Source organism: Tympanuchus pallidicinctus, unplaced genomic scaffold, assembly GCF_026119805.1.
Source record: "Tympanuchus pallidicinctus isolate F22 unplaced genomic scaffold, pur_lepc_1.0 scaffold4, whole genome shotgun sequence".
NCBI lineage: Eukaryota > Metazoa > Chordata > Aves > Galliformes > Phasianidae > Tympanuchus > Tympanuchus pallidicinctus.
Genome location: NW_026294758.1, coordinates 24,544,111 through 24,571,376, shown reverse-complemented (window position 1 = coordinate 24,571,376; position 27,266 = coordinate 24,544,111). Strand labels below are relative to the sequence as shown.

The 27,266-nt window shown below is 37.5% G+C and overlaps 1 protein-coding gene across 4 annotated transcripts in view; it reads right to left on the bottom strand.

The window, feature by feature from the left end:
- Window positions 1-27,266, bottom strand: part of MCC (MCC regulator of WNT signaling pathway) — a 199,187-nt gene that overhangs the window by 22,368 nt on the left and 149,553 nt on the right. For 3 of the 4 annotated variants that reach the window (XM_052700981.1, XM_052700983.1, XM_052700984.1), the window contains 8 exons: window positions 25,188-25,394; window positions 15,508-15,654; window positions 15,105-15,194; window positions 14,255-14,403; window positions 12,461-12,601; window positions 10,908-11,008; window positions 8,267-8,450; window positions 1,876-2,110 (listed from right to left, as the gene is read on the bottom strand). In XM_052700981.1, coding sequence (XP_052556941.1) covers window positions 1,876-2,110; window positions 8,267-8,450; window positions 10,908-11,008; window positions 12,461-12,601; window positions 14,255-14,403; window positions 15,105-15,194; window positions 15,508-15,654; window positions 25,188-25,394 — 1,254 coding nt within the window. The remainder of the gene's footprint in view (window positions 1-1,875; window positions 2,111-8,266; window positions 8,451-10,907; window positions 11,009-12,460; window positions 12,602-14,254; window positions 14,404-15,104; window positions 15,195-15,507; window positions 15,655-25,187; window positions 25,395-27,266) is intronic. The other variant, XM_052700982.1, reaches the window with a different exon arrangement.

Genomic DNA, 27,266 nt, shown 5'->3' with positions numbered 1-27,266 from the left:
ATCTTTTAATGGATCAACTTCATCAGTAATAAATTAAAAAAAAAGGTGTAAAGGCATCTTCAGAGCACCATTACCATAATGCATAGATGTAAGAAGCAATGTAACTGGTTATCACTTTTTGCTTGGAGTCATAAATGAAGTGTCAAAAGGTATAGGATAAATGCTAACAAACACAAATTTCAAGAATAAGGCAGCAGGTCACAAGACCCAGCAGTGTCGGAAATACCTCAGTAGCTCTATCCAGCTGTACCTATCCTTGCTAAGAATGCTGAATGGAAGGAAGTTACTAAGAGAAGCTATGTAAAAAGTTCATCTGCTTCAAGTTAAAGAAGAAAACAAATGTATATACTGTTCTGATTAAGCTTCATATTTCAAATACATACAAATAATATACTCTGAAGGCTGAGAAATTCATAGGCTTAGCTATGCTATAGTTTGCTAAACAGATGAGGAAGGTGTAATGCAACAGTCAGGAAAGCTAATAAGGTAGTACTTTCTTCTGAGACCAAAGGATACACAGTATAGCTCTGCCTTTGGGCCTCTTGTAATGTTTTACCCAAAGAAGAAATGGAAGTGTTTTCAATTTCTATGGTATGAAATGCCATCTACCATCAAATCCTTTCCAAGTTTTGACAACCTTCAGTTTTTTCACCACTTCCTTTTCAGGAAATTAAAGAAATTTTCTGCAATTGTGAATTCCAGCAAATTATAATCAATGAATAGTACTGTACCGCGCTCTCTCACAGAAAGGATTGAAGATTATTCCAGCTACGTAAGTAAGTGTGTGCCTGCTCCAGTACAAACTGCCCAGGAACCAAACAAAGATGACTTCTGGGGACATTTTCTGCATTAAAAACCCAATGTACTACGTGCAGCACCAAGCTATGGGTGGACACACTATGTTAAAAGCATAGAGGGGAGATTCAGGTTCGATGTTAGGAGGAAATTCTTCACTCAGAGGGTAGTGAGGCATTGCCCAGAGAAAGTGTGAATGTCCCATCCTTGAAGTTGCTCAAGGCCAGGTTGGATGGGGCTTTGGGTGCCCACTCAACCGTTTGGTTGAGTCGCAATCCTGCCCATGGCATGGGGTTGACTGGATGGGCTTTAAGGTCCCCTCCAACCCAAGCCAGTCTGTGATTCTATAATTATCTTTTAGTTTGCCTCTCTCCATTTTTGAAGCCAATACGGAAACCAAGTTTAAAATTACATAAACTGTATACCTGGTGAATAAAGGCCAGTTTGTCTAGATCCTATTTTTAGAACTGCACACACAAACCAGGCCTGCAATATGAGTTCTCCTAAAATCTCTGTTCCTGTTTGTCATTACAACACCCACTCTTTGCTCTAGCTCTAACACAAATTACAAATTCCAACACACTGCCTAGAACAGCTCTGGAATTCTGACTGCTTGAAACCACTATGGATGAGTTTTTTTACAGACCATTCTTCCACCCACAGCAGTACTAAAAGGAGGTGAATTTGTTTTGCTCGAATTCACAAACATTCAAGATGAGCATTTGCATGCTTGTAAGTAGCAAACAGTCTCTTGGGAAGTGCTGTATCATGCTTTTTGGTCACCCTCAAGCAACTCAGCTGCTGTATCTCTTAGAAAAAGCATCTGGTTTGTCAAGGAGAGCATTTGAAGAGTAAAGCCACGGATGAGATTTTTGCCTAATTCAAAACACACATGGCCAATGCACTGCCTTCTGTCACTGTTTTACTACTGGATTTTTGGCTTTGATTATTCACTTCAACTAAGTAACCCTTTATTACCCAGCAATCACTATCAATGCCTCCCATATGGATGACATTCTTAGCATTCTTAGCACAATGGCTTTGTCAGCACTGTCAGTCTGTTGCATACAATTAAATTACCTTCATAGCCATAAGTTCCTGCATCAAGACCGCATTTTCTAGGTCTAACCTCTGGCTGTCTCCACGAGGTTTAACATCATAACTAAGGGGATCAATGTGAATACTCTCCAGCTCCAGCATTGTTAGTTTCACTGCTGCTCTGTCATTTTTCAACTGCTGGATGTAATCCTTCAGTCGCTGCTCATCCTCCTTTGTAAACTCCGTATCACAGCTGCTTGCAGTTGAGCTTGTAGTACTAGAAATAGAAATAATAGTATTAAAAAAAATTGGAACACATTTTGTATTTTTCTATCAAACACTCTTTAAATACTTCATGAACACAGTCTTGACACATGAGTCTTTCTTACAAGTTCACAGAAAGGACATAAGTAAAGTGGAGTGGGCGTTGCAATATTCAGAAGATGCAGAGCGGTGTGACAAATTCAGAAAAGAAATTAATTCTCTAAGCTGCATAAAAAAATCAGTTTCACTGCAAAGCAGGATCGTTCGTGATGTGTAACTGCATTACTGTTTATGGAATGTTGTCTTCTGAAACAAGTCTTCTTTTTAACAAAAAAAAATAAAGCTCTTTAGATTTCTTAGCAATACACTAGCAGGTCAAGTTTTTCTCTGCTGCTCTGCCACTAATTCTTCATCTTTGTGAAAAAGCATCAGCTAACAAGAAAGTATCGGCCTGCTCCTCATTTTTATCTGCTGATGGCAATACCAGTTACTATCTCATATTTCTTAATGGACAGTTATAGAAATCAATCCAAAAAAAAAAAAAACAACCAACCACTGGCAGCTATCAGATGGTAACATCTTTCAATTTATGCTAAGATAGATTGACTATACTGTATACAGACATTCCTTCAGGTCCAGGGGGGTTTAAAACCAACCCATAATTTAGCTGAATTTTAAATAAAAAGACATCATCAGCCCTTGTCAGAACTGTTTTTTTCTGTGGGCGCAGTTTCAAACAAATGACTGCCCATTAGTCTGCCCCACAAATGTTTACAAAGAGAATGCAGATAAGGAAAGCTAATGTCTTGTTAAGGATAAGGGTGGCTTAGTGCTGCATTCTCACCTACATGCATGCCAGTGCTGCAGGGGGCTGAGACTGAAACAGCTTTAGAATTTCCAGGGCTGAATATGGTTGCAATAACACTTAAAGGAGAATAAAATGCTGTGTTGTTTCTATAACCTCACTCAAAGCTGCCCGCTGTCTCCTGAGGTCCTGTAATTATCTGTTGGCTGAGGGATAAGTCATCCATTAACTGTGCTTGTCTGGAATGCTAGATGATCTCAGTTATCAGCAGGGGAATAAATCACTTTCTGTATCAAATTGCATTGCTGTTCAACATTTCTGTAGGAGGAAAAAGAGCCCCACCCGCCACATGCTGTGAGACTCAGGATGATGTCCTACCATGTATTATGCATGTGAAAATTGGGAAGCCTATCAAGATAGACTTGGTTTTTCTCTTTTTTTTTTTCAGTTCTACTTTAACTATAGCTGCAATGATTCTTAAGTGCCTCCAATAATTCCCAATTTTTCCATACAGTCCAAGCATGATCTTGGAGGAGACAGAGTTGGCAGATCTACAAAGATTTCTCAAAACCTTCCCCCCTCATGAAATACTGCATTATATTTCTTTTCCACAGTTCTTTATTACCCATTATGCCTTCTTTTTCTTACAAGTGCCATATTTTCCACAGTACTAGTAAACTGGTCTTTTGTTTTCACCCATTTCCATCTGCAGTAAAGCACGAAACACCCAGCACTTAAACTGCATAGAAACTTTCAGGTTGGAAGAAATTTTTACTTGCCCTTCATTAGAGAATCTCAACTCATAAATCTCAGTTTACTGAACCTACTGGCACCCCTCTGAAGTAGGCACTGATGTAAAAATCATGGAGGTAGGTAACATGAGAAATATTTAATTCTATACTGAAGCCATGTTGCAAGTTTCCTCAACATCTAAAGACAGCAATTATACAGCTCTCCTGAATTAAATGTAAAACAGCTGTTACCAAAGAAAGGACAGCTTTGAGAGTCCACTCAGGCTTCAAACCTTGGGACAAAAATTGCTCATCTTAGTTTTCACTTGCCAAGGAGAAAAAGCCTAGTCTGCTGCTGGGAATGAAAAACAAGCAAAAATGCTAATAAGTCTGTTGTTACGTTGTGCTGAAACTCAAACTTGCAAGATATTCAGGTTTTGGCTCTTAAAGATCTACAGCTATGCAAGTCCATCCAAACCAGGGAAGGCAGTCTGGGTTGCTGCCAGTGATACTCAGGCTGCTTTTACTTCAGTCCTGGCTGGCTGCCTGCCTGCCTGCAGCTGAGCTGGCTCCTCTGAGCAAGGTCTTTTTTTTTTTTATAAATAAGATGGAGGGAAGTTCAATGGGGACACTGTCTCAGACAGCAGAAGAAAGGACAAGAACGGTCTTTCCCTCTCTCCCAGCATTCAGCAACCAGCCCCCACCCAGAAATGGGCAATAGAATGGAAAGCAGAAAGGCAGGGTGCAGAGCCCACTTTGAACAGCTGCAGAATCAAGACAGTGTGATGAGCCATTCAACACCACCACAGTCTTTGTGAACTCCCACAGCACAGCTCTGCCAGAGTGCACTCCCTCAAAAGCCCTACCCTAAATCTTTCCACAGCCATAGTGATAGTCCATTGGTGCTCTGTTTAAGCTGGTAAGCACATGATCCAGAATTTCAGACACTGCTCTCCTTTTTAATGGCAGCTGGGTGAAAGGAAATCAGACTGACAGAATGTAGGCTAGCATGGTACAACGTGCAGTTTTATTTGCCTGTGCGAGTGTTTGTTCATGAGCATGTGTGTGAATCAAAGGCTGTATCTGGATATAAATGAGTCTTCCAAAAGTGTCACTGAGTAAATTACATATATTGCAGAATTTTGTCAATAAAAGCCTGTAAAACATTCAGTTAATCTATTAAAAGTCAAATCAATACAAGGCTGACAGAACAAAAAGAACAGAGTCAGTACTGAACAACTGCACTTTAAATAATGTATCTGATGGGCACAAACTATACATGAGAGAACTGTCTTCTACGTAAATCCTATGACTTGAGATCTGAGACACCACAATGCTGAAAGACAGTAACTTCAAGAGAGACTGAAAAACAGTACAACCAGCCAAAATACAAACAGCCTGTTTGGCTAAATTCAGAACCTTTGGTAAAACCACCCTCATTCCTGAGACTACTTCAGTCTAGCAATGAAGTATAAGATACATGTTAGAATATTTTAAAGTAATTTATTCCCACACTTCAGCCAAGATAATCCTGTATGTCAGTTTTACTAATCTGAAATCCCACGAGATTCTCATGAGTGATACAGTCCTGTGTTTGGCTATGGTCAGGTACTCTGTGACACTACATAATACTAACCAGAATTCCCTTTGCATACAAGACAGTGGATCTTCCCTGTCATTAATCCAAGTGTAAGGCTGGGGTTACTGACATAACAGGGAATTAAAACCCTCCAATTTAATTTAGCATTACAATTGCTGCTCTTTCATTCTGTTTCATTCTTTTCCAGGCTGCAGTCAAACCTCACTGATAATGTATGTCTCACAATTTGGTTCTGTCCATTCAAGTAATCACAACTTCAAACTACACCACAGACTACTTCTATTTCCAAAAATTAATTGACAACATTGTCATGCTGCTGCCAGTCGAAACTGAGATGCTTGCCATGATTTTTGTTCATTTCACCAATGTCAACCACTGCAGTGACATTTCATTTCATTTCAGCTGCTCCCTTTTGCAATTGTTAACCACTTGTCACCGTTGGCTCCCCTAGCATTTTCTCTCAGTACTGTGTTCAGTGATTTGACATTCAGAATCACATTTGAAATGCCAAACTAAAGATGGGTCAACACTTTCACAAGTTTCTATTCTGTAGAATTTCAAAGAATTGAGAGAATTCTTCATTTGTCGCGACTCTCAGTGAAGGAGGGCTTCCATCCCTTTACTCCCTCTACTCTATTGTTACAAAGAAAAAAGGGAACAGCACGCATTCACAACTAAAAGCCTGTAGTACTAAAACAGTTACAGCAAAAGAACAGTTTCGCAGATTCAGAGTGAATCGCATTATCTAAAAATGTTTTCACTTAACTGCAGTGGCTCCTGAATGTCAATTCACAGAGCCCTCACAGACAATGCGGACATGTTCTACACTGCTTTATAGATTGGTAAATTCTTTAAGACAAATACAAATATAGCAGACAAGAACAGCTAGAAATCCAGAATCTGCCTTCCTATCTTTGTCTGGATTATTTACTACCGCAGTGGAAAAATAAAGGAAATGTGAAACATCAACGATGAAGAATGAGACACCTGGAGGTCTGTGGCAATGTCTGGCAATGTCTGTCTACAGTAGCAGAGACCAGAGACAAGAGGACACATACGGATGGATTAAGAAAGTTACAACAAAGGCAATAAAACACTGAAAAACATGCACAGGGTCCTGGAAAAAGGAAAAAAGGGATCCAGAATGACAGGGAGAGGACAATTAAAATCTTTAATTTTTAAATCTGAGACAGAGCACTTACTGATGTAAGTACAGAAAAAGTGAGTGCCTTCTGAAAGAGTACACAACTTCCACCTGCCACAAAGGTATCTGTAAGCTGAAGAGTGATTCTTCTCATTTGAGATAGGGTCCATGGGAGGAAAAATCTCAAAACATCTCTATCATGTATCACTTGAACACAACAGAAGGGAAGAAGATTTGTATTTCATGCAGGAGCTAGGGTTTCAGAAATGTTTTCACTGCATTTAGACAAGAAAAATTACACTGGAAGCAGTGGGAGGTGGGAAGGACAAAAATATGCAGGTTATCATCAGATCAGTGTGTCCATATGAACGTCCCCCTTTGATTCTGGAAACTGTAAACTGTTAAAAAAAAGAACCAAGCATATGTGCTTCGAATTCATATCAGACATCTCACAAGGAAAGGAAACACTGAAATACTTATGAAGAAAAGAAAACCTTTTCAATTACTAGAGCGGTAAAGAGGATCAACTTGAGTAGAGGTGCTGCATGTATGACCACTTAGAACACATTCACATGTAGCTGCAGAGACAGCATAAGTGCACACAGGCAGAGGCAAGTCAAAAAAGCTTTCTATAACCTCTTCCCAAAGTTGGTCAGTTCTTTCGGTATTACGAGCGATCAACATGTTACTAGTGCACATACCATCACATTAATTTCTGAATATAAGGCTTTCCTGGACTGACAGAGCACAATACAACTTTTCCAAATAAAATGTCTAACTCTTATTTGGGCCTCACTCCCTCAGGTTACCTTCTTGCTGACTTTTTAGCTATTTCATGCTAGTCATATGGCAGGAAATAAGATCCTCTAGAGAAGACATTGGCAAAAAGAGAAAATGATACAGTACTAAAATAAACTTCTAAAAGTGTCAAAAAATGACAGCATTTGAATGAAGAATTGGCTCAAAAGCTGATTTAAAGTAAAGTTTTAGAGTGAATCTGAGAAACCAAAAAAACTTAGAAGGAAAAATGTTCATCTACAGTTATTCAGGATGTTTGCCAAATTTGTATCCATAAATGTGCACACATTTACTGTACAGAGTAAACTACACTGCAGGCAGGCAACAACTCAAAACGAAGCTGTTAGCAGACGTATTTGAGCTGGAACATTGATGCAGTAATAATGAAGCTCATTTAAATTTCAAAGTTTCTTAGTTCTTCAGAAAAACTGAATCATCCTGCCCTTTTCTGGAAGATTTTACTGTCACTTATGATGCTTATTTGTAACTTGACTTGCAGTGAAGGAGGAATTTTGAGTAGGTCAAAGGAAAACGAGAAGACAGAGAAAATGTTTCAGAATGAAATGGCTAGAATTGCAACATTCAGGAATTAGCAGCTGAACATTCCAGAATTTCTATCAAAGAGTAATTCTGATCTTTACCTCCATATATGTGTGCTATCTGCATACAACACATATGAACAAGAATTACACAATCCAAATTCAAAATTTTAAATAATAAATAAATTCAAATATAATATATATTTGATATGTTCAATAAATTCAAAAATTTATTTGAATCCAAATTCAAATAAAGCAATAAGAAAGTAACTGAAGTAAAACACACACAACGCTTTTGCGCTTTATGAGGAATATCTAAGTTCCAAATAATCAATTTGCAACAAATTCATACAAAACCTTCTTGGCTGCAGTTGCTGAAAGTATGAAGGCAATTAGATCAGTGGTCATGGTCAAGTCACGATGACTTGAAAAATAAAGCAAAGAACTCAGCAGACTGAGGTGAAGAAGTTAGTTTAACAAATACAATAAAAATAATGTTTGTTCTGAGATCACAGTCTTGGAGGGCAGGAAAGCAGATAAGCTGTAAGTTACCTTGTGTGGCTGTTGGATGAGAGGCTTTCCCAAGGCTGCACACTACAGCCAGTGACTGCATAGGCTCCCCCGCAACTCCCATCCAGCTTCATCAGCAAGGCTTTTGCTGCGTTCTCAGCTGTCTTCCTGCAGTCATGAGCTCTCTTAAGCATTTGGGTGATGTTTTCATCACCTGTCTGGTCACCTAGTTTTAAACAAACAGTCTGTTTTAGAGGTTTGAGTGAAAAGCTTGATAAAAATTACAGCAATAGAGTTGCTTTGATGCATTCTCAGTGTACTAACAAGACAGTGATTACAAATTATCCATCTGTAAAGTGAAAGCAAGCTTCATTTCTGTGTGAGCATCAGTTGTAACTGACCTTCTGGCCTGAATCTGTCTTCCTACTAGCCACAAGCTCCAAGTACTTGTTGCTGCAGTACATGTTTTAAGTAGTGTTTTACTTAACTAACTCAAAAGTTCGTAAGGGCATGCAGATCAGGATCAGGTTAAGAATTGTTCTATGATTCTATGAGGATGCTCAAGTTAGTAACAGAATGGGAAAGCACCAGGCTAAACTACAACTCCTACTCCAAACAGTCCAATGCTGTGTCACAGCACAGTTATTTTCAGTGCCTTTTCTCACAAGCACCTTAATGTCAAGCCTAATGGGTTTGCCAGACCACATTCATACAGGTTCCCTTTCCACTTGGAATGATTGCTTTATTTTCTACAAGCAGCCTTTCAGAGTGCAAAGCCACACATACTAATTCAAGAGAAAATAAGCACTGCTATTTATTGATTTGCTATAATTTCTCTTGACTATGCAACTGTTAAGCCATCGCTTCAGCAGAGGCAGGACAGAAATCAGAGCAGACAAAACTCTTGTAGTCCTAACTGCAGCTAGAGTCAAGTCAGTAAAGCAGGACAACCTCATAGCTACTCTGGCATTTTGACCAAAGCTAGTATATACCCATACTTACATACAATGCAAAGACGCCATAACTATCAAACAAAAACAGCCTGCTCTATCTCAGACTTTGACCTCATCCTGATTTGAGTCAAATAATCATACTTGCTAAGCAAAATGCATGCAGTACGATAACTTTAATGCAGAAGAACAGGATTGAGGAAGTCCCATTAAGAGCAGCTGGGTACATAAACCAAAATTGCCCTCCTCCAAAACTGTGTTACATAGCATGCAGTCAGTGCTATTTCTATCATGGCACTGTAACGGATAACACTATAACTAAGAGCTGTAGGCAAACACATATGTAAAAATTAGCAACATTCTGTTTCACAAACTGTATATAAAATGATACCCTACTCAAACCTAAAATATTTATCTTTTCTAAGATTTATATCTTCTGTGTGAGTAGGAAATCCACAACTTTTGCTGGCCACTTATCTTTCATCAAGAGTGTGGAATGACCAGACACTGGGAATAAAATGGATGAAAAACAAAGACATCAACTGCATGGTTTACTGCAACACAGAAACACAGTGGCAGCTCAAGCAAAGTCAGCTGTACAGAGGCCTACTGGTAGCACTAGAGGAGATACAAAATAAGCTGAATGTTTAATAGCAGGGTAACAGACGAGTGCATCCAGCTTTCCAAAACAAGAGACTGTACTCATCAGTCCTTTGCCTCTAAAGCCAGATGGTCACTTCATTCCTAAAAGCTTCTGGTTTACGTTTCAGTGATTTTTTAGAAGCCAGCACTATAAATTACTGTCTCATGCACGCATTTACTATGCTTCAGCAAAGCAAGCAAAGTTATTCTTTTCTATCCGAGGGTTTCTCTTTCTACTCAAAGATAACTAGTTATCTTCTCCTACTGTAACAGGAACGAGACTGTAAAATACACATTAGCATTCATTGTGTAAAGATCTCTTACCATCAGTAAAATGAAGGTAACACTAACATCAAATTTCAAACACTTCTGAACAGTACCGTAAAAAAAGTCTCTATTATTCAGAGAACAGCATGTTAAAAAAAAACCTTCACCCACTCTCAGGATTAGCTGTACGCAAAGTAAGTAAACCTCACATTGTAAGAGGCTAATATCCTAGACAACACAGTAAAACATAAGGTAGAAAACTTAAAAAATTCAGAGCAAAGGTAAAACACAGAATGAAAAACTAGAGCTTTTTTTTTTTATGATTACTAAATGCTACTTCTGTAACTCCAACTTTAAATTAATTACACCAACTTTGGGTTCAACATGTAGTGCAAACAAAATTTGTACTTGTAGTTACCACAGTTGCATGACTTTAATTCACATATGCTCAAAAGTAACACTTAATTATTTCACTCTGTACAGCTGCATGATTGTAGCAGCATCACCACTGCCAGAATAGGCATCCCCAGTGACAACACACACAATCCAATTTATATATGCATATATGTATGTATGTATGTATATATGTATGTATGTATACATATATATAAAAATAATTAAATGTTGAAAGCTGATTTCACTCCAGGCTCTCTTTTTCTTTTTCCCTATTCTCTGGATGTGTAAAATTAATTACTTAGTCAAAAACAAGAAAAGGCCAGATAGCATTCCTAAGTGGTGGGTCATGAGATGACCCACTGTGGCAGCTAACTTCAATGCTAATGAATACGGAAAAAAAATAATGAAATGACTCATTGAAATCTTACCAACAGAACCAACTCCTGCAGCTCTGAACTGCTCAAGAATGAGACTTTGCTCACTTTCTGCCAATGCCAACAGCAGCTCATATGCTTCTATGCACTGTTCACTGAAAAAGAAAAACACAGGAAAAAAGATGCTTGCAACCAGTAACAAAAAAAGGTAGCTAATGGATTACATGATTCCTATAACATGTCTAGCAGCAGGGATATTAAGCAACATTCTTAGCTTCTGTTACAAGCATTCAACAATCTCTTTCCTACTGATGGCCCTGGGTTGGTCTTGAAATAGAAGATAACAACCTGAGGTGTGATACAAGCACCAGAAGCGTGTATCAAACAGTCGCTAATATGCCTGATAGTTGAGAATATCCACCTGAGAAACTCTTTTCCAGCCCTCTTTATACACAAAATATGGTATTCTATACTGTACAGTATATTATAGATCAATATTATATAATACTATTATATGAGGAAAGAAAAAATAAGAAAAATACTTTGTTTCTCTGTTCCTGGCTTTAAGACATTCCTCCACACAAGCCAAGATACTACACACAGTTTTGAGTCCTCATTTCTGATGCATTTTGTTTGAAAACAGATACATACCTATCTGCAACATACATTTTCTTACAATTTGCCCAAGGCTGATTGTAACATAATACATTATTTAAAAGACACACAGTTTGTTCTAAGACCAGAAGTGCCTGTTCCAAATTAGCTGCAGTTGGAGTTAAATTAGAACATCTTTTTACATAAAGTTTAAAGTAAATTTGGATTCTTGTAACCAAACACCAAGCAATTCTCTCAAAATTCTGACTGATGTTGGAAAGTCACTCTGTATTATGTGGAGCGTCTCTGAAGTCACTCTAAATTACAAGGAGTACAACACAATTCCTCAGACCACAGGTCTTATGAAAGGTACTAAACTAACACAGACAATATGTAACTTGAGATCAGAAACAGCATACATAGTCCAAATGTACACATAACTCAGAAGAACATTCCAGGATACTGTTATTTTTAGGGGAACAGGCATCCAGAACTTAGGAAACTCTTCGGTTTCAGAGGGAATGTTTGAAGATACTAATGATGGTATCTGAGCAACGGAGACAACAGACTTATGAATGACATGCAGTTTAGAGGCACGATACAGTTTTCCTCCTGTTACACAAGGATGAGTTAATAACGAACAAGTTAATTTCTCCTCCACCCACCCAGATATCATAGTTTTTCTACGTGCACATAAAGGTATGAAAAATAATTAAAACACAATCTCAAATGTTAACTCAGTGTTTACAAATTAAAAGATAAACCTATACATCACACTTTTAGATTGAGTTTGCTGCTGCTGTTGAACTGCACCTGAGAAACACACATCAGCAACTTCAATAACTGGTTACATAGTCTGTCAAGTAGTTTAATGAATAAGTGAAGTTCTTCAGGAAGGAATCAGAAGTTAATACCACTATAATGGCACATGAACAATTTAACTCTCAGAGACATCCAGCAAGTCTCACTCACACTCTTTTTCCAGCTTAGCCACCCTCTGCATAAGTACATACCTGTACTGCAATGCAAGCCGGAGGGCTGTGGCGTTGGACTCATACTTCCCAACAAGCATGCTCATCCTCTCAGCATTGCTCTTGCACTCTTCCAGTGTTATAGTCAACAAGTCATTTTGGGATTTCAGGTGCTCAATACGGCTGCAGAAAAGGAAGTAATTTGCAACCTTCAAGCTTAGCATGTAGGCACTGTCCTGAAAACTCCAGAACAATCATGATTTATAACAGGAAAGATCATTTGGCTTACACAATCTTTATAATGATGACAGCAAAACCTATCGGCTTTGTGTCCCAGACCAAGAGAGAGGAGATTCTTTCTTTCTTTCTCTTCGGACTGCCTCTTGTCTGCTTCGCAAAAATTTTTATAAGAAAAGCATAACCCTATGAAACAGCAGCAAGCAGAAAGCTGCATCTTTATTTTGTTGCTGTATGATTGCGAGGGATAGATATCTTTTTAACCTTTTGCTTAATATTTCTTCCTCCACTCGTCTGTTCCTGCTGTCCCATCTGCTTCTGTTTTCGAGTGCAGTATTCATTACTGCTATGTGTGGGAGTATGTAGGGATCAAGCAGCTGCCCCCTTTTTTTGGAATATTGAGAATAATCATTTCATTTAAATTACTGTATCTTCAGAAATACAAACTGAGTTTTCAGAGACATTAATCTACAGAAGTTCTGGCAAATATCTCAAATCAGAACTTATCATAATATTCTTTTTAATGGGGTCAACTCTAAATTTGAAAACAGGGCTTCAGAATACCGGTATTATTGATTATTCTCATTGCTGTTAACCACAATACACATCAACATATCACTGTGTATCATGACTAATCACAAGAGCTGGATATACAGTGAGACCAGATAATTCGGACCAGTGCCACCAACTCTGAAATCACTGATTCCTTAGCAAACACAATAAAGAGAAGGGTTATTACACTATTTTATCAGTGATCAAAACAAAACCTTGAACTTCACAGATGTCAGATCTTCCAGATGTCTCATCTCCTATTTTTTATCTGGTATCTCCTATAAGGACGTGCTCTGCACATAAAATTTGTGCAATGCATGTCAGAACAAGCCAACAAAAATAAAGAAAAAGAGTGCAGTAATAATGAAACATGACCTATAAATGGAAGAGATATTACATTGATCAAACTAAATTTGAGACAGCTGTGAGGAACAGAGAATGTTCAAGAACTCTGAGACATAGTTCTCTTGTTCCCGATCCACAGCTTTTGCTTTTATGTTCCAATGGATTACTCATGCATTGGTTTTCTTAGGGCTTCTGAAGGATATCAGCAGTTTTTGTTTTCATACTGAAACCAGAATGCTGCAATCTTTCTTCTGTAGCCAAAAGCCTATTTAATGGAGCACTACCATATCACCATATATCAGTGCCTATGTGGATATATTTGATGAATTCAGCTTCTTCAGGATGAAACAAAGCAAGCCACTTCCAGAATGACAGAGAATAATTTATGGATATCCTTATTTCTAGAACTGATGTAGTTCATGGAAAAAAGTGTCACATTTACATGGCCAGCCACAGCAAAGGACGCTGTACAGTACATACTTGCACAGATGAAAATGCCATGCTGACCATGGCACATGACAGAACTATCACAGTCACCAAAAGAGTCCAAATGATTCTATCTTCTCTCCACTACACATCCATTGCAGCTGCCAGAATTGAGCTTGGACTGAAAGATGAAATCTCAGAAAACAAAAAAGTGGCAACTTCAAAAAAAGTTAACAGGAAAGAACACATTTGAGCACATCTAATTTTTCTCCTTACCTATTTAATCTCTCTGTCTCCACTTCAAACTCTCGGATTTTACTTTCAGAGATAGCAGATCCATGTGAATAAAGAGTCTGGAAGATTTCCTGGATGTTTGAGCAGTCTTGAAGGGAATGTGCCAAATGTTCAGCCACAGTACTAGACACCTGCACAGAGTAGTGAACAGACCATTGTGAACAGATAGCGACTGGATTCCTCTTGCAGGCTGTCTGAATTGAGGACGGAGTTTTCCTTACTCACTTTAAGACAGTCAGTTTTCAGTTTTTACTGTGAATTTTATACTCAGTGGCACACTTACAAATTCTACTTTAAGAAGATATTTTGATTTAAAATTCTACCAATAAAGGGTGAACAGCATTTCATCATAGATAAAAAAGCCTAAGCCACAAGGTATTTACTTCCTTGAAAGCTCAGCAAAACATCTCAGCCGCATTATTCAGTGAAACAAATGCTAACACACAGTAAGAACAGCACTGTGGATTTACAGCGGCATTACAAAGCAAAACACAGTTCTCAGTTGATTTGGAATTAGTGGATGCAACCAATCTTTTCTTGAGGAGTAATATATTCGATTGACACCACAATCCATTGTCTTACAGTCACTCAGGGAATGATTTCTAGCAAAGAAGTAAAAGAAAATGAGATAATAAATGAGCTGAAATTCCCTCTGATGAATTTTTTTTTTTTTTCTCTTATTAACTTTTAAAGGTGTTTTTTTTTTGTTTTTTTGGTTTTTTTTTTTCCAGTTAGCTCAGGTTTAAATTTAGAGAGAAAACAATGCTGCTTTAAATAAAACACAAGTCATCCTCAGAAGGCAACGTGCATGCACATAATCGTTAGTCCTTACCCCTATGCTGCTGATTTCTGATCCTAAGACAGGTCTGTCAGATGATGAAGACTCTGATCTCGTCTTCGACAACTTTACTCTTTCAGCAATCTAGAAGTCAGAATGCTGTATAACTTACAAAGGACCCATGAAGATTATATGAAATGCATTTGTTCACTAGCTATATTTACAAACCTGAAATAAGCTACCATAAGGCTGACCCCCACGTTGTAAATGAGAGAATTACAACTGAACACTTTAATACTCTTTGCTGCTCAAATTCCCACACCTACTTAGGGCCTTGGAAAACTCTGGGGATTCCAGATATTTCCCAGTTAATGATATTCATGCACTGTGGCTGTGCAAAATGAAGTCTGCTTCACCTAGACAATAATAAGCACTACTGTAATCTGCAGTAGCTCACCTTGGCAATGGGAATGTCATTGCTACTACTGCTTGTGCTCAGCTCTCCTGTGCTGGGGTTAATGGGTCGATTTGCAGAAGTTAGACGACTTGGGCTGGATGGGCCTGTTGCCTGCACACTTTGCAAACGAGTTTGCAGTTCCCGAACCTACAATAAAACATAACAATAACTGGTCTTCCACTTTTAAATATTAAACAGTTCAAAGACTTTCTCATTGTCCAGGCAAAGCTGGCAATTTCTGGCTTGAGATCAGACGTTGTGTTTTGTCCTGTGGTGGCTACAGGCTTTTCATGTGGGGAGAAGACGCACAAAGGATGTTTTAAAATTCCATTAGGTTTTTAAACGATCTGTTGAGAACGTTTGCAAACATAATCGTGTAATTATGTTTCAGCTTGTTTCCTACAAGCCCTTCAGTGCAGCAGTACTACCTGTATAGAAATTATCCTCTCTGGGGGTGAAGTTAATGCTCTAACGTTAGATTGTGATACCTAAACAAAAACCAAAGATCCTGCTGTTAGTGGAAAACTCCAGTGCTAGAAGAAGCTCTTGACATAAAAATATTACATATTAAGATGACTTAATGACTTAAGATGAATCATTTTTCAAAGATCAACAAATTCAGATGTTAATCATCCTTTCAAAACCACTATTATGTGGAACAATCAAATAATAAGTACTGTACGGAAGTCCTCTACAAAATACTGCACAGCCCTCACAGCCCATCAGATATTTGTACAACTGACATCAGAAGAGCTTCAGAACCTGAAGGGGGAGGAAAAAAGACATGCAAGAGCCAAGCCGTATTGCTAAGCAAAACGTTATAGTGCTCACTTTGGAATAATCTTAACAAGGAATAAATGCTTTGCTTTACAACAATTATGAAACAAAGTAAAGTGACAGAACTGATTTTTCCTACAGAACAAGCATCCTGGTTAAAAACAAAGAGTGGCAAATAGAGAAGGGAGTGGAAATCACATGGAGAGGAAGGCTCCCTGAATGTAGAATGTCTACTTTAACACGCAGGTTTCTGCATGGATTATACAAAAACTTCTCACAATAGAACTTGTGAAATTTCACCATAAGTCTAGTAATTAAGAAGAGCTCAGTGAACTTGACAACTTCCTGAAGCATGAAATGCAACTTTGATACCTATTCTATAAGGTGGGACTTTCAAATAAATGTAACATCTTACACCAACACTAACATCTGATTAAGCAAGCTGAAATTCCATAGCCAGAAAATATAAAAAAAAATGAGTCACAAGCCTGCCTCAGCTTTAGGCTTACCAAATGCACTAATTAACCTCTGTTTGAAGGAGTGGCATTCAGCATGTACTCAGCACAACATGCACAGATCCCTTCAAGCTACTGCACAGAGGAAAATGTTCAAGCTAGAACTCTTCCCAGTCAAAAAAGCAGTATCTTATGTCTCCTATAATCCCCTGCAGTCTGCTTCTATGCCCCTGAGGAGTTCACCTGCCTCTGCCTCAGATGCCACAAACCGAAGGTCAGGTTGTCTGACGAGTTGCTGTCAGAACAACAGAATTTTTAGGTAAGTGCAAATCACAAGGAGGTAAGGAAAAGAACATTCTTTACATAGCAGTGTAGAACAGTTGCGTATTACTAATAACAGGCTACATAAAGGCTAACTGTACTCATAACCTCCCTGTTCAGTCGTAGAGGAATGTACAATGTGAATTACACAATGTGAACAAAAATAGCTCCTTTGAACTCTCTGTTGAAAAGGGCAAAGTATGCAAGACCTTAAAGGAAAGTTCCAATGTTTCAAGGAGCTTTGTTGGACAATGAACATGAGTATTTGCCTCACAATTATACATCTTAAATGTAACTGCTGTAATGAGAGTTAAATGAGAAGAGTATATGAAATGCACATACAAAGCATATATCATCTTAATATTTGTAGCTGAGGCTTCCATGTGTAATAATACATGTACAACTTCAACGTGGGTACAGCTGCACTAATACAAATCTTACGGACAGGAGTGCTGCACTAATGCAAACCAATTACTTTAGCCCACTGATATGCTTAAAACTAAAATAAATCTTGTGGTTATGTTTATACTTGCAGATGAGGTATGCCAGTACAGACAGGATTTGCACTGTTTGGCATTAGCATTGAAGAGAAAGAGGCAATCCCAAAACTTCATTAAAACAAAATCACATGTATTACTATTCCTTTAACTTATGCTATTCCAAAGTAAGATCTCTGCCACACTGTCCAACTTAGAAAATGCTAAAATATTTACTTATGCCCAAAAGCTAGTATTGGAAGATTTAACTCCAAAATAATATTCTAAATATTCTAATGGCAACCAGGAAGTAAACTGTTAAAGTTGCTTAAAATGCTGTGTAACTGTTTACTCCAAAATTCAAACTATCTTATGTATTGTCAACTCAAAATAGTTTTCCTAAATTTTATCTTTTATTACCGAGTAATTATTATCCACAATTAAATAGGCAATTATTCTTATAGATCCGTAAATAACAAGATTCATAACAGTAGAAAAAGACAGCTAAGACTACAGCCAGGCAAAGCTTTGCTCACAAGAGCATTTATAGAAGAAAACACAGAGCAGGGTGCATTTATCAATCTATGCAAGTCACTGCTTTAATACCATATCAAAAAAGACGACACAATTTTAAAAGGCGTGAAAAGCTGTCTGCTTTCTTGATGTATTTACTGATTCAGGCCATCATATGAGAAATTACATGCTGAATTAATTGCTACAAATAACTACACTAATTTTAGCAACGCTGAGTACCAGACAGTAATTCTGTGTAGAATAACAGTACAGGTTTGTCTTATCTGCAAAATCGCTAGTCTCACAATCCACACGTTAATAGAATCAGGATCTCACGATGGGGTGATCCACTCACCCGACTACCCAGAAGTAGCTCAGGTAACAATTTTTGGACACCAAAATCTTACCCATAAATACAGCAGTATATACAAACTTCTCAGAATGTACTTTGCCACACTAGTAATAATTCTATACGGAAATTAAATGAAGACCAAAGAACAGGAACCAAGGGGAAAAAAAAAAAGGAGTTCAAAAGAAGCAGTGTCTTTTCTGGATTGGTGAATGCATGTAAGGAGTAGCTGAAACAGCATGACTAAAAATTGTCTCATCGCCACATCTTCCATCTTCAAACTTGTCACCATTACAATATAAAGTATTCTGAAGATTACTTGTTCAGTAGATAGGAGGTAACTACAATACTGCATGTAAGACACAGTAAACATTGGGAAATGGGTGAGAGAGAAACAGGAGATCTCACAGAAAATGAGTGACGAAGTTGGAAAAATCCAATGAACGTTTTATGGATTGGTTCAGCCCATTTCCGTGAGAAATGGGGTAGGGTGTCCACAGACCCACACCCCAGGAAAGGTGAAAGGGAAAAGGCAGGGAGATGGGCCTAAAAACGACACAGCAGCAACAGTCTAAGGAGGAGAGCTAATCAACTAAATAAAATATTGGAATGCAGGATAACACAATATAATACAATATAATTGGAATTGAAGTTGATAAATCAAATAAAATAAGAGACAAAGTGTACAAAAACCAAAGGCCTGACTCTAATGCTGAAGGTGAGGTGGCTAGGGAGCACACAATGCCGGGATGAGCAGAAAGGGAAAAAGAGGCATCTTGTGATCTGTGAACAGTTTTGTCTTTCTGAACAGAAATGCAAAGTCCCCTGGGTTATGTAGTTCTTCTTCCAGATACCCAGAAATATTTGCAGTCCATGGAACTTGAGCATTAAGCCTTCATCTCCCAGTGCATAACATGATGGTTATGATGTGATATCATGGTTATGATAAGAAAGATCATGAAACCATGATAGAATGAAGATACGTTTGGAAAAAAAAACAAACCAAACCAAACCCACACAAAACAATCAAAACAGTTCCAGTAAAAGCTAGAAATTTTGGATTTGTAAGCTGGGGAGGAATAATGTGGAAGGACTTAAAAAAAAAAAAAAAAAAAAAGATATCTTAGACCTTTGCATCATGTTCATTATGTTTAGTTAAAAGATAGGAACATCAAGAGAATATCTAAATTACCACAAAGCCCTCGAACTCCAATTTGGAATGTTGGAAGTTCCAATGGAAGTTGGTAGACATGCAGATTGTATTATACGATCAGAAGAAATAAGGCTGAGGAGCAGCCAGAGGCAGAAAGTACAAATCGAAGACAATACTTGTAAAAACCACAACTAGGAGGAGGGAAAGGAAGATACTCCAGTAGTTGGAAGAAGTCCAGAGCATTACAAAAGTAAGGACACTGCAGAAGAAGGGGCATTGAGGCACAAGGCAAGAGTCATTAAACTTCAGAGAAACCGATAGTTACCAAGGTAAGTCAAAACATACATTTTCTGAAGTAACTGATATGAACTCACATAACTTCAAAATTTTATGTATTACTTTTTTGTGTTTAGCTGCAATTGTTGTTTTTTTAAAAATTTTATTTGAATGCTGAGAATTGGAATAGGAAATAAGGGAAAAAACAAAATTTATTGTGAGTGCCCTGTAAACTAAATAAAAAGAGAGCAAAGAAAGGATAAAAAAGGGGCTGACGTGCTACAGAAACATTGGACTTAGAAAAGACTTTATATGTGATTAAGAAGCAACGGGACTTGTTTGCAGAAATGAATAGTACATAAGAACATGCTTGTTGTCTATAATCATGACTCTAAGAATCTTATTTCTACTCTTTGTATTTTACACATGCATACTCATCATGATTTCTTAACATACTGTAAGTAAAAAGCACAGATACAAACTGTTCTTACTGATTTCCATATTCAAAGGACACCTACTGCTTCTGATGTTAAACAAAATAAGAGGTATGCATGAGATTCTTTTCATTCTATCTTACTTGTGACCTGCCTCTTTCACCATTCAGTATCCTTGAACCCGTTCCATAAATACATAGGATTTTTTTTTCAGCATTTTGATATGACTTCCATTTTTTTACTGTTATTAATAGGGAGAAGATAAAGTACAACAAAGTACTGGAAGTTAACATCTCTCACTTTTCATTTTATTCATGCGTACTACAGATTTGTGGAGGAGAATCATGAGTATCAGGACCAAGAAGTCTGATTTGCTACAGTTCTGCTTTTGTGGTCTCGAATTGCCATCAGCTTACACCATAACAGATGTATTTCCGAGTACTTCTCAGGCAATCTCCTCAATGAATTCTCTGGAGCTGAACCAGCTCTGATCTGTCGTCATCAGCTAAGGTACATTCTGTAAATGCCCCGCCTCCTATAAAAAGGGATGAAATTACAAAGAAATGTGAAAGAATTTAACTGTCACTGGAATCTTGATTCCTCAGTGAGGACTGAAAATAAATCCACAATCTGAAAAATTTCTTTGAACAGAGAAAAAGAACAACACACAGACATACATCTATGTGAGGTGTGCTATCAAGGTTTATACATCGGGGCTTATTAAGCAGCAGAACAAATTGCAGTGCTCTGGGGTAGATGCTACCAGTCGTCTACAGCCTTTAACACTTTTCTGATAGGAGTCCCTCACACAGTGCTTCTTGCTGACCAAGGATTCAGCTTCTTGCTGTAAAGGATGCAAAGCAAAAAAAAAAACTAAGGATGCGACACTGGATGTGAAGACAGGCTTCTCTGATAGCTCTGAGCATTCTGATCCAGGCATGCATACAGCTGGAAACAAACTTAAGTGAGGGAAGTCAGCTTATCTCAGGCTTTTCCTCATTTAATTTTAGATTAACCACTAAGTATTGTCATACCAACTTGGAAAAAGAAGCAAAACTCTAGTTTCTTAATAACAGAGATATTCCTATGTAAAAAAATAACGTGCATCTGAATAAGGTGCAGATCTGAAAACAGATTTTGGCTACTACTGAATGTTTCTGCAAACCAACAGACAAAGTGACAGAATTGGTCAAGGATCACCTTATGCTGTGTAAGATTATAACCATCTCTAAGTGCCCATAACATATCAGCTTTGTTAATGTGTGGGATAGTACATTCAAACTACTGTTTTCAACTTCACTCTAGGTTATATTTTCATTAAGGTCTTAAGTTAAAGACAGCTAAAATATTAGGTCTGCACTTTCTGCTTAGTTTGAAGCAGATGCATTAAAGAAATCATCACAACTGAAAGCATTTGATTAAGTGCACTAGTTTTTTTGTTTGTTTTTCCATCAAAAACTGTCATCTTTTATTCTACAGTCATGATGAAGGTTACATGCTATATATCGCACATCACTGCACATCTGACTCACATGGTAAATACAAGAGGTTCTGAGAACACAAATACTAATTCTACTGTTGTTTAAGCCTGCTATTATACATAGCAGTTTTAAATTGCAGTGCTCTGATTCCAATTTTAAGTTAATACTATTCCCATGAGCTTGTACAGAAGATCCCCTGCATTTCATTTTATCATTACTCTGAATTCAGTAATATAAACATATGTCGCAGTAAGCAGTTTTCAGGGCTCTGACTAGCCCAGACTTACACAAATTTTATGTTTACTATGGCAATATCACACAGATAACATAAAATTCAGTGTAACAAAATTAGCTACAGCGCAGGCACCCTACAGAAATACAGATTGCCTCATTTACTAAAGACCATGAGAAACAAACTCTTCATGTATGTTGTTTCATAGCTACTGCTCTAGAAAGCAGCACAATCTGTTAACTGAGTACATTAAACATCTAATTAAATTAAATCTCCAGCAAGCCTGAGAAAAATGTATTGAAAGCACTCTGCCTGATTACAGACATTGGTCTAAAGTAACAGACCTATTGATCTGGTCAACTTCAGCTTACTTGCTTAAATTTAATTTGAGAACAATAACTAAATTTTTGTTGGATCTCCTTCTCTGCTCTCCAGGGAAATAATCTGGAGTGACTCTGAGTTCAGCTGGCATACAGAAAATATCTAGCAGGTCAAACAAAATATTTGCTGTTGCAACTATGGACACAAAGTTACACAGCGCTGCTGATGAAGTCATATGCCATTAACACACCTCCCCAGCGGCGGCAATAAACCATTTGTTTTGCAAGTTCAGGGTGACATTAAAAAAACGTATTTCAGTGAAGTCAATGAAAGATGCAAACCAAATGAAAATAACTGAAAAAACCTGCCAGCTGTGCGTGAACATGGTTTGCCATATTTTATGTACCAACCCAGCATTAATTCTTTATCTACCACAAAGTTAGGGCAAGACACCTATCCCATTTGTGTAAGAAGAACTTCCTTAGTTTAAAAAAAAACAAAAACAAAAAAAACACTTAAACTGAACTGGCTTGTCATACAGCAGAGACAGCTCAGAATCCTTACAAAGCATCTCAAGAGTCACCATCTCCACACACAACAGACTGAATGCAGTTCCAGTCAATAGTGATGCCCTGCTGCTACCATTTGACAGCTGTGCCAGCTGCTTACACCACACAGGCTGGAGTTCTCAAATCTTATATCCACTAGAGATGCTTCTGTAGCGACACACATTACTGACAGATGCAGCATCCACACTAACAGTTCAAAGAGACAGATCAACAACTATCAGATCAACATTAACACTCTGCCCTTCCATTCCTAGGCCCCATGGAAATAGTGCATAAATTTCATAATATAGCTAATACTCATGTGTCTCCACAAATACTTGGGACTTCCAATGCAGGACAACAATTTCAAGCATCATTCACATTCAAAGAATTAGATTTTCTCATCACCTAACCCAGCCCTCTGGGGTTACTGGCAACCAGACAAAACACCACAGTTTTACACAAATAATTAAACTACCATAAGAATTAAAGCTGCTACATTAAAAGCAGGCTATTTGCTTTTCTTTGGACACAATCCCAATATCCTCACTTTAATCAGTATCTACACAGTTGTATCTTTTATCACACAAACATATCTTCAGTATTTTAAGCTGTGTTTTCAAAGTAGTCTCTATCCTTACTCATTACTCTTTTCAGAACCACAGCTCTCTTGTGTTAGACACCTCATAGACTAATTTCTACTTAATTAGCCTAATTTAGTTATAAATAGTCTATATTAATATTTTCTTGCTCCAGTTTTGTCCGTGAGTTCGAATAGCAGTTAGCTCCCATTCTTACTTGCTTTATCTAGCACTCAGGAGAAATGAAACACAAATTTTTCTTTGCCAGGTTAAACAAGACAGTCTCTTTCAGTCACTTCTCCAAGCAATCTCTTAAATTTGACCTGGTACTTCACAACACAGCATTTGCTGCCATGCACAAATGTCTCACAGGATAATCCCATTGAGAACAAACAACAATTCTTCCCTTTATTTTTCTTTTCTTTTTTTTTTTTTAACTGAAGAATTCCTGATTGTCATAAAAATTTTCCTAATCTGGCTTTTAAGCACGTGAATTTACACTCCACACTTCTCAAAATTCGATCAATTTTCTACTAATTCTATCCTCTGAAATGTGTATTTTTGCTTTGCATGATATCCCAATAGTGGTCTGCATCATCTGTAATCTCAGTACCTACATTTCTGTATGCAAGTTTAACAAGCGCAAACTTCTCTTCCTCATAAAAATCCCACAATAGTTTACCAAAATGTGTAAATATTATTTTATAACTAAAGAGGAGAGTACTATCTCTCTGTGAAAAGAAACGCCAAAAAATCAGGACTGAAACCAATTCATACTTCTGGTATATAACAGAAATAAATTCTAGAAAACCTAAGTTGGAAATGGTCTTCTTTAACGTAATAGCAGATTGTTGCTCTTCCCTCATAATACAGCATTTTTAGTGTTAAAAGACATGAGAGGATTTTGTAAAGGTAATTTCAATCCTGGTACTTGAAAATTGGTGCAGCTTCATGCTGAAATAGTACAAAAACTACAGGACAGTTGTTTTAGAAACACCGTGCTTGCACAGTGAGTTGCTCTGCTGTCACTAAGTGAACAGTAACACTTTCAGTAATTTTAACAATGTACGGTGGTCTAAACAGCTACTCAAATTGAGCATAAACCTTGAACAGACAAATTAATAACAAAATTATATGTTGCAGATTAAGTTAACTTATTTTTAAAAGCAACAGGTACTGTGGTCATGTTGTCTATTTCTACTTTTTTGTAAACAAATTTCCTGCTTTCTTACTACAGACTTCACACAAAGCACAAAGCCATTATCTGACAATGCAGCACCATAAAATGTAGATGTGGAAACAGAGCATAGCTGGGACTCTGCATTGTTCAGTTTAGAGAATTATTACCCAGAGACAGGAATCCTGTTCTTTCTCTTTTGCCTAATTACAAATTGAATTTCCATCAAAAACAAAGCAATATTTGTTGTTAACAGGAAAAAACATGCCTCCCGGGAAAATCCACTAAATTAACATCTGCTTTCTGTATGGACAAGTTACATATGCTTCAGTGGAGATGAACATCAGAATTCCTGCTAACACACACTTTCTGACTTCAGGTCAGCTGCTTATCATATGAGCTTTTGTCAGTAATGCTGAATTTTGTCTTAGCTCTGTCATTTACACATATCAGCTTTAAAAACAGAAAACCCTAAAGCACATACAGGAAGATGTTCTTATGACAAAATTACTCAGGACGACTTAGTTTTCCCCTGAAACACAGATCAATCTATGCAGTGTGTGTGCAGACAGTTCTAAGGCCTTACCCTTCTACGCAGTCTGTCCCTTTCTTCACGAACAGCATTCATAGTGGCCTTGGTCCTATTCAGCTCCTCCTCTTTGCTACAGAGCATGGCAGTGAGGCTCTCATTTTCTTCCCGCAAGCCAGCAAGTTCCTTTTCCCATCGAGATCTCTCTTCAGACAGATTTGGATAAAGGTCACGTCCTAGGACACCCTCAATCTCCTCTACTGTCTGAAAAAATATAGTCATCATAAAAAAAAGGAAGAAGTAAATTAATTGAATAAGATTAATGGTACAGAAGTGCGAAACAAGCAACTCCATAATTACGTGTACACACCCAAAGCCACAACACCATTATTTGGCCTCTTTTGCTTGTTATGAGGGATAACCATTTTATTAAAATATTTCATAAGCAAAAGGATGTTTTAAGTGCAAATTTGTTCTACTATTTTTGTAATACCCAGAAGTGACAGCTGTCCTTGTAAATTCATCTAAAAAAAAAAAAAAATAAAAATTAAAAATAAATAAATAAAAAAGAAACAAATTAATGACTACCTACCAAAGGGAAGCAACACACTTGTTGTATCCCTGCCTGGGTAGCACTCAGGAAGCAGCAGCTTGAACATGGGCTGTGGTGCACGGACACGGGGCCTTTCTTAACACTAGGCCAATCCCACAAAAAGGGTGAGAGAAAGAATAAAAAAAGAAAAGATTCTTGCCTCTCCACAACCCTGAGTATATTCTTCCCCACAGGGAACAGAGAAATAAATTAGAAGATTTTACAGCCCTTCTACTATCTAAAAAGGCCATTTTTCTGTGGAACATAATTCATTCTAGTACTTCCACCCCAACCCCTCCCTTATTCAGAGCTATAACCTATAGGCTCCACTCAGCACAAAGTAGATGGAACATCTTCCACTGGCTGAAACTGAACCACATGCACACACTACTAGCAAAGGAATACTGCAGTGAATCAACAGCCCAACTGGTCATTTAAGTCTTAAAATATGGTGCAACACCAAGTGTCAGATTTCTTCTAAGGAGCTCTTACGCTGCTATGCAACTAACAAACATATACTTTGCCTGTGTTAAATGTATTTACTTATCCAAGATGTTTGAGAAAAAAAAGAAAAATCTTCCTCATAGGAGTTTGAATCTCTTTTAAATCAGTCTACGTTAATATGCTAGTGATAGGTATGGAATATAAATAACTGTACTACAGAACTACTAACAGAGAAGTTTCACTTCACTGGACTTCCCAAGAGAATGTTTTAGCCAAAGAGCTTTCACGTTTAATTTGTAAGATTAGTTACTCATATACCAAGGTAAAAATAGTCTAGTTGTTTTATATACAAAAATCAAATCCTTTTCGTATAACAAAAATGACTAGAAGTTTACATTCTTAACCTGGGAGGGAATAAAAAGCTCAGTTACAGCACAGATGAAAAGGACAAGTCAAGTTGAAAACAAAATTTTTTTTTTTCTGCAAGAAATCTTCCCACTGTTTCCAGAAGAGGTACACTGTGGTACCAGTGACCATTACTACCAACAAATAACATTATTTGTTCATAATAAAAAAGTGGTTATTTATGGTTATCAATATATTAACTACTTTCTGGGCACAGCAAGGTACCTCAGTGGAATGAAAAAGGAAGTAAACTTTTCAACAACAAGTTGAAGATCAGACTACAAGCCTCCGTAGAAAAAGTAGGGTCAAGGTTTTTCCAATCAGATTCAGTCTATCATTTTAAATTCCATTTCAACTCTCCTCCATAAAACCACAATGCATTTAGACTAATAAATATAAAACTCAACTGACAGAGTATCTGAACTGTAACTGCTTACATATTTGTTAGTAACTTTCATTTAACTTCTTAAAGAGCAGTGTGTTGCATTATCTCTGTAAGACAAAACAATTTACAATCTTCCCTTATATTACTTTAGACCTACATGTCTCAAGCAAACTTCATGAAGTGATAGCATTAGCACAGGTCTAGCAGTGATACTGAAGGCTCCTCCTTCGTAAAACAGAGGGACACTTCTGCTTGCTCCTGTGCTCCCTCATTTTGATGTGACAATATCCTTTTACTGATTAAATTATTG